General features: G+C 36.3%; 1 protein-coding gene across 1 annotated transcript in view; it reads right to left on the reverse strand.

The window, feature by feature from the left end:
* Positions 1-7500, reverse strand: part of Nnp-1 (Ribosomal RNA processing protein 1 homolog Nnp-1) — a 10671-nt gene that overhangs the window by 2074 nt on the left and 1097 nt on the right. The window contains exons 2-8 of the mRNA XM_043018526.2: positions 5687-5766; positions 5232-5375; positions 3933-4178; positions 2670-2902; positions 1650-1720; positions 691-899; positions 1-180 (exon numbers count right to left, since the gene is read on the reverse strand). The exon at positions 1-180 is cut by the window's left edge and continues 915 nt beyond it. Of these exons, the coding sequence (XP_042874460.2) occupies positions 1-180; positions 691-899; positions 1650-1720; positions 2670-2902; positions 3933-4178; positions 5232-5375; positions 5687-5766 (1163 nt within the window). The remainder of the gene's footprint in view (positions 181-690; positions 900-1649; positions 1721-2669; positions 2903-3932; positions 4179-5231; positions 5376-5686; positions 5767-7500) is intronic.

Raw genomic sequence — 7500 nt, forward strand, 5'->3', positions numbered from 1 at the left:
CAGCTGCTTCTTATGTTCCTTGTCTTCCATTATACGTTGCAGTTTCTTCTTTAGATTTTTTTTCCTTTTCTTCTCTGCTTCTCTCTTTAGCTTCTTAAACTTGTGCCTTTTTTCCTTCAACTGGTTTAATCTGGCTTCCTTCTTGTCAAATACTGGGTCATGTCCATCCCCATCATAGTTCTGAGGAAAAAGAAAAAATTATAAATAAAATTATTTTTTTCATTATAGTTTCAGTAAATGCATGCATGCACACACATACACACAAAACACAAGTACACACACAAAAAAAGTAAACAAAACAAAGAACAAACAAACAAACATACAGATACATGAACCACTTTTCTCAATCAATTAAACTGTGAACTGTGGGAAATATGCACCTTTTTGGAGTGTGTAATAAAAGATGAAAGGAATTCCAGAAAACAGTTTCTTTGTCTTATTTGACACTTAAATGACGGATGTCGTGATATCATGTCATGGTCAAGGTGGTTTTCCCGCCAGAGATGCTATATCACGTCATGGCTTTTTGTATAGCTCTGAGTGTAGAGCAGATTAACACAAAATCACCTAAATAGGAATTCTGATATATAACTCTGCAAATGCTGAAATCATACTACTCTGAACTCCCTCCTGCAAGTGCTGTATGTTTCAATCACTAGGGTTCAAAATAAAAGAATGTGAAATACTTACCGTGAGCCTCTCAACTGCTTCATCTATTTTACTCTCGGAAATGTCGTTGAAGTAGCTGTCCTCATTAATTACAGGGATATCCTCAACTAAAGGATAGAAGCCCTGAGCCAAGTCCCGAAGATCGGACGCCAGTTTATACATTCTGTCACGGTTCCTTGCACGAACGTTTGTGACACTCGCCATGCTCTGGAGGGCATCAGCAAAGGAGTCTGGAACAGGGACAGGGAATTAGGAATATGCAAGGTTTGCAATTCAATGTTCACAAGAACAAATAGAAATAAAGTGATGGAAAGAAAAAAAGAGGGAAAGCCAGAGGGAAAGAGAGAGAGAGTGAGAGTAGGGGGGAAATGTATAGTAAATATTACTCTATTAAACTTATGTACTAGATAAAGACATATATAAATATATGTAAAAATTAATGAACATGGCCATTATTCCATGTCTGCAACATGGCCCTCCTTAATCCCTTAGTCACCTGATGCAGTGAGAATGAGTGAGAGGGAATGAGCGCATCAGTTACCTTGCATGTGTATGTTTAAACGTGTGTTGTACATGCACTTGTCATACAATAATGAAAACATAAAGATGTATCTACTGCCCTAGTTATGACAAACAGAGAGGGGGGAAGAGGAAACAGCAGGAGATGGATGAGAAAAGAGGAGAGAAGATATGAGAATAGAAGAGAGGGAAGAGGCCAAGAGAGAACAAGGGAGGAGAGAAGAGAATAGAAATGAGGGGAGAGAAAAGGAGAATGAAGAAATAGGGAGGAAAGAAAAGCAGAAGAGAGGGAAGAGGGGATAGGAGAGACGAGGGGAGAGAAAAGGAGGAGAGACAAGACAAGACAGAAAAGAAAGGGAAGTGATGAGAGAAGAAAGGAGCGAAAAGGAGGAGAAAAAGGAGTGCCTCATTAACTAAATAATATGAGGAAGACAAACTGCCTGAATCCCTCTGTGTCTTACCATAGTCAGCCTGGAGCTGCGGAAGGTACACATCCACGTCCCCCGCCCTTGGGTCCAGGGCCTCATCCTCCCTTTGGCAGAGAACAAATACATAAAAATTGTGGACAGGGAAAACACACTAGCTGTAAATTCTTTGTCATATAGCTTGGATTTCGAAAATTGCAAGATAATCAAAACAATGTATGGAAAATATCATCCTATCAATTATAATACTCCTGCAATGTGAACATCAGATATAAATTCCAGCAAGCTGAATGTGGATCAGAGATGTTAGAATTGGCTGAATGGCCTGAAGTTAGGGTGTAAAAATGATAGAACGGAAGGAAATGAAGTGATAGTGACCATGAGGCTGAAGTGATGATTTAAGATATGTCAAACTGATCCCCTGACCAAGCTAATGATGGCTGGAGTGTAAATATCAATTACAATTATATACCTGTACAATTTCAATTGATCTATAAATATAAGTATATACACAAATAGATAAGATCAACTGATCAATTCGCCTGCCATAGAGTGATGCTTTCCTTACTACAAACGACTATGTAGGCCTACCCCTAAATTTGTGTACTGTTAGCCACATTACTCCTTACTTTATTCTAAAATTTCTGTCACACCATTGTAGAGGCCATTATACCAAACATCAACCACATCAGCACCACAGACCAATACACCTAGTCACTACAGTCTTCTCTCTCTCTCTCTCTCTCTCTCTCTCTCTCTCTCTCTCTCTCTCTCTCTCTCTCTCTCTCTCTCTCTCTCCTCTCTCTCCTCTCTCTCTCTCTCTCTCTTCTCTCTCTCTTCTCTCTCTCTCTCTCTCTCTCTCTCTCTCTCTCTCTCTCTCTCTCTCTCTCTCTCTCTCTCTCTCTCTCTCTCTCTCTCTCTCTCTCTCTCTCTCTCTCTCTCTCTCTCTCTCTCTCTCTCTCTCTCTCTCTCTCTCTCTCTCTCTCACACACACACACACACACACAATAAATTACTACTACTACTACTATATATATATATGTAAATAACACTTACTCCTCCTCCTCTGATTCCTCTTCTTCCTCTTCCACTGGGTAATTGTCCTGTTTCTCTTCTCTGCCATTCTCCTCTTCTCCTAGATCACTTTCATACCCTGTTTCACTATCCTCTTCAGCATCGTCGTCACTTGCTTCATATTCTATTCCTTCATCGCTTTGGCGCATCAGCTGGCAGATGATTCGGTCCGACACTCTCTCAAAGTAACGGTTATCCTTCGTCAGGGCTAAGACCTACCATGGACAGAGGGAGAATTAATCTGTGGTTAAATGCATACCAACAATCACTCAACCATAATAATGATCCATGATTCAGAGTTGAACTAATCTCAGAGTGGTCTTTCCTACCACTGCCTGATTTGAAGAAATAACACATAAGAAGTTGAAAGACATGAGGCCTACAAAAGAAAAACCTTGTACTCTCAGACCTTGGCCTTCATTTTAGAAATATATGTAATTAAGCTGATGTACCACTTTTGGGAGGCATGGAGCAGACAATGTTCAATTTTTTTTATGACATTCTACTGTTCATTATTATTATTAGTTACCAATTGATTGCCAGAAGGGCTATAATCTTTTTTTTTTCTTGGTAAAATCATCTGTTGTTCTGTTAAAAATATATAAAGATGATTGCCTCTGTTCTGGGATTTATTTTCTTTGCCTTCTTTGTTTTATATCCTATATACATTCTGGATTACAGCTAACATTTTATACTAATAAGTACTTTTGCATAAGAATAATCATCATTTATATTCTAATCACAATTTGTAGCCTTGCTTAATTGTTTTTGCATAAAATGAAAACTACAGCCATGAGTAAATTTGAATTACCACTTGGTGTATCCTTGCTAGAGAGACGACAACTGTGTATAATGTTGCTATAGGGAATATTTAGGGGTATGCCCCTCCACAGGATTTACAATTGTAAGATTAAATTCAGCGTTTGTGGAAATGATTTTGTTCACTTGAAAAAAGAACATTTATCATAACTGACAAATATGGCACATTTGACCTCCACAAATAACTTATGGAATTTATGTAATGTTTGAAACATTGGTTAAGAGAAAAATACTGCTATGTTTTTTCCAGGCTGTATCGTAAGTCACGTAGATATGGGTCAAGCAGTTTGGCATTTGCTAGGAGATGAAGAACAATGTAATAGAATGTAATTAAAGTAACATTAAATAGGTGGACAAAATTCACACATTTCCATTTAGGAAAATTAGATGGTAAATAAAGAGGTTTGAATATCGGTTTAAACTTACCTTCAGAAAAGGTTTTAGAATTACAAGTAAAACCTCATTTTCAAGATCTTCGCGGCCAATCTTTGCCAGCTCCTCCAAGATGATGTCTGTAAGGTGCAATTTCATCCCTAGCGGTGTGATGTGCATATGGTCTTCTGGCATGACAACTGTCGTCTCAATGATCTTTGCGACTGCTGAGACTTGGTTTAAATTCCAGTTGCATAAACTAAGATGCACCAATATTTGTCTCAAGATTCTTCTCACAAACTGAAAGTGAAATGAGGAAAGTATCATAGACGGTAAGTAGAAAAAGGTATTACATTACATAAAATAAATGAGTAGGTTGCCTGTCACCTAGTGAGGAGAGTAGACAGTGTTCATATATACATATATAGATACATACAAATATAACATTATATATACATATATATATAATATATATATATATAAATATATTTATAAATAAATAAATAAACATATATATGTATATGTATGTATGTGTATGTGTGTGTGTGTGTGTGTATATGTGTATATACATATATAAAATAGTCAAACTAAAGCAGTAACACATTTATTATCATGACACATATACATATTGAATTGTGCATATTGCTCATTTTTAGGTAAGACAACTGGCCATGAAAATAAATTTCCTAAACAAAAATTCTATTAATTTGACATACCTAATGAATTGTACTTTCACTAATATTACAAATGCTAATTGACTAAAGACATTGTCTAGATAAAAAGGTAGTACATTTCACTTATAAGTGATGAAAAGACATTATCCTTTTAACCCATTTGTGCTGGGGTGATCTTTTGCCTAATGCTGCTCCAGCCGTGTAGATAACAATATTTTCTCACATTTTTTTGACAAGCCAATGTGTCTATACAAATACTATATATGGAGAGACCATGATGTGATAGGTCAACATCTGGTGGGAGCGTAATATTCCTACGATGTGATATCACATCATCAGGCATGAATGGGTTAAAAATTTAAATGGCTTTCTATTTACTTTTCTTTCTCTCTCTCTCTCTCTCTCTCTCTCTCTCTCTCTCTCTCTCTCTCTCTCTCTCTCTCTCTCTCTCTCTCTCTCATAACAGGGGTATTTGAGGGCTATAAGCTATGCTGATTTTTAAGGGAGGGAGGAGGGGAAAGAAAGAGAGAATTGCTCTGAAAGGTTCATCGCAGCCCCATGCCTCAGGAAATCGTCTGCTGGGAAGTAGCACACACTTGCTATACTGCCAGTGGGAGCAGAATCAGATAGATATCATGAATGGGTTAACAAGAGTACACTTTTAACTAACATCACTTACCATCATAAATTTATCCATACGGAATGTGTCAATGTTATTCCACTCACGGGCAATAGTGAGGAAAGCACACTTTGCAAAATCATGGCGGTCCTCTTCATTCCCAAGCATGTGTATCAGCGTACTTATACTTTCTGCCAGGTCTTCCTGAAATGAATGATTTCTTACTCTATCTTTATAAATATATCAGTACAATGCCCGATATATCAATAATAAAACTGACCTTATATTTTATGCAAATGTTATAGGATTACACTTTTTTGCTTTCATTTTTAATATCTGTTTGGAAAAAAAAAATAATATAATAACAAAATGCTAATAAATAGAGAAATAAGGAGACCCATTGGCACTTTATGTGAACTTATCACCTATTCTTTGGGTAAGTTAGAGAAATGTACGAGAAATGCATACCACATATGGGTTCAAAAATTTGATAACAATCTGCACTATTTACTTACCTGAATGAGTGGCTTGTCAGCCATATACATGCAGTAGAATAGACCTTTCCATATCTTAATCATCTCATCGTGAGAAAATCCTGAGAAAAAAATCAGTCCTCAATTAATTCCAGCTCTAAAAATGGAAAATATCCGAGAGTTAAATCCCAGGAAAAGAAAAGAAAGAAAAAAAAGAAAAAAATTAAATTTTGCTCAGGTCCAGGTGATATGACCATGCCGATGTAGGTAAACCTCTATTTTTGACATTTTAGAGGGTCTTCTGTTATTACTTTCATAAACCACATTAATAATAATAGTTATATCTAGTGACTGATCATGGGAATTACCACTATAAATGCTATAATCATCTTGATATTAACCAAAATAGGTTTGATTTAAATAACAAACACAGATGGCACCACTCTCTCCAAGCACCAGCAGGAAAGAAAGCCTTGACTGGCACTCATCCACAGTCTCTAACAAATACAAGTTGCTAAAGAGTGCATAACAGATCATGATACATGGCCCAATGCCCCTCTCCACTCTTCAACTATATTTTCAGTTCAAATTACTTTATTGTACAAAAGCTGCAAATATAAATTCTTGTTAACTTACACACAAATAATGCCTTCAATAAATCATAATCACCTTGTATATAAACAGCCTACCTCTAATGTTTTTAGTGAGGAAAAGAAATCTTTACCTGATTCATTAATTCTACTCTATATTTTAAATTCTGCTTTCTCAGATGTATTTTTCATGATTACTATTTCATATGAAATATGGAACTCATAGATCGAAATAGTGCTCAAAATGTGTTCTTTTTAGTGAAGTGTGTTCCAATAACATACAAATTTTAGTTTTCAAAATATGAATTAAAAATAAAATCCCATTTTCATAATCTCAAAGCATGGTAAGTGAATGTATCTAAACTAATCACTTTATTGTTTTCAAACATTCATTCATTCATTCATTTGGAAGGAAGGAAGGAAGGAAGGGAAGGGAGAGAAAAAAAAAAAAAAAAAAAAAAAAAATCTGCCTTGAATAATAGAAAATGGGGGTGTATAAATCTTTTGAGGGAGGTTTTCTTTCATATAGATAGGCATATAGTGGAAGTCCAAGTAAGCAGGGCAAACATGCTAATACAACTTGGATTACTTTTATATCAAAGAAGGGAGTAAGTAATCTCTTGATGAGCCAACCAGCTCATTTCATAATTGCTAATTTCATAACTGGGCACAAGCTAATATCGTGTGCCTAATCTCTCCCATGTTGTCTGCAACATAACAGAAAAATGTCTCACAGTATTTCTATTTATTTCCATTCAGATTTCAGGCTTTGCACACACACTATTTAATCCATTGCAGACGGGTGTCATGACATACATGACATTCAGGGATTTTGGATCATTGTGCTATGAGTAAGGAGTGAGTGATGATGGCAATTGCAGTCATAATTACTATGATTACCATAATATTAAGCAAACCTAACTTCCAAAACTTAGATGGCACCAGTAAGAGAGAGAGCCTTGAATGGCACCCATCTATAGTCTCTAGCAAGCACTATCTTTAGAGAGCGATGGTACACAGCAAGTTGACGACCTCTTGCTCTAAAGTACTGCAGATGAAGGATGTTCAGGCAGAACGAGGCGAGGAAGTTAACTCAAACCATACCCAGTGTCTAAAATGTGCTCCTGTGCCAATAGGGATGCCTTTTACTGTGGCACTCACAGTCATAAACACAGGTTTCCTTCCTCTTCATGTTATTTTCATTGTAGATGGTTATATGTTTCGTATTCGTTCATGACAGCACAAAAATACAAAAAAATAAAGTTG

Source organism: Penaeus japonicus, unplaced genomic scaffold (assembly GCF_977035675.1).
Source record: "Penaeus japonicus unplaced genomic scaffold, GWHDUDI00000001_assembly GWHDUDI00000011, whole genome shotgun sequence".
Classification (NCBI taxonomy): domain Eukaryota; kingdom Metazoa; phylum Arthropoda; class Malacostraca; order Decapoda; family Penaeidae; genus Penaeus; species Penaeus japonicus.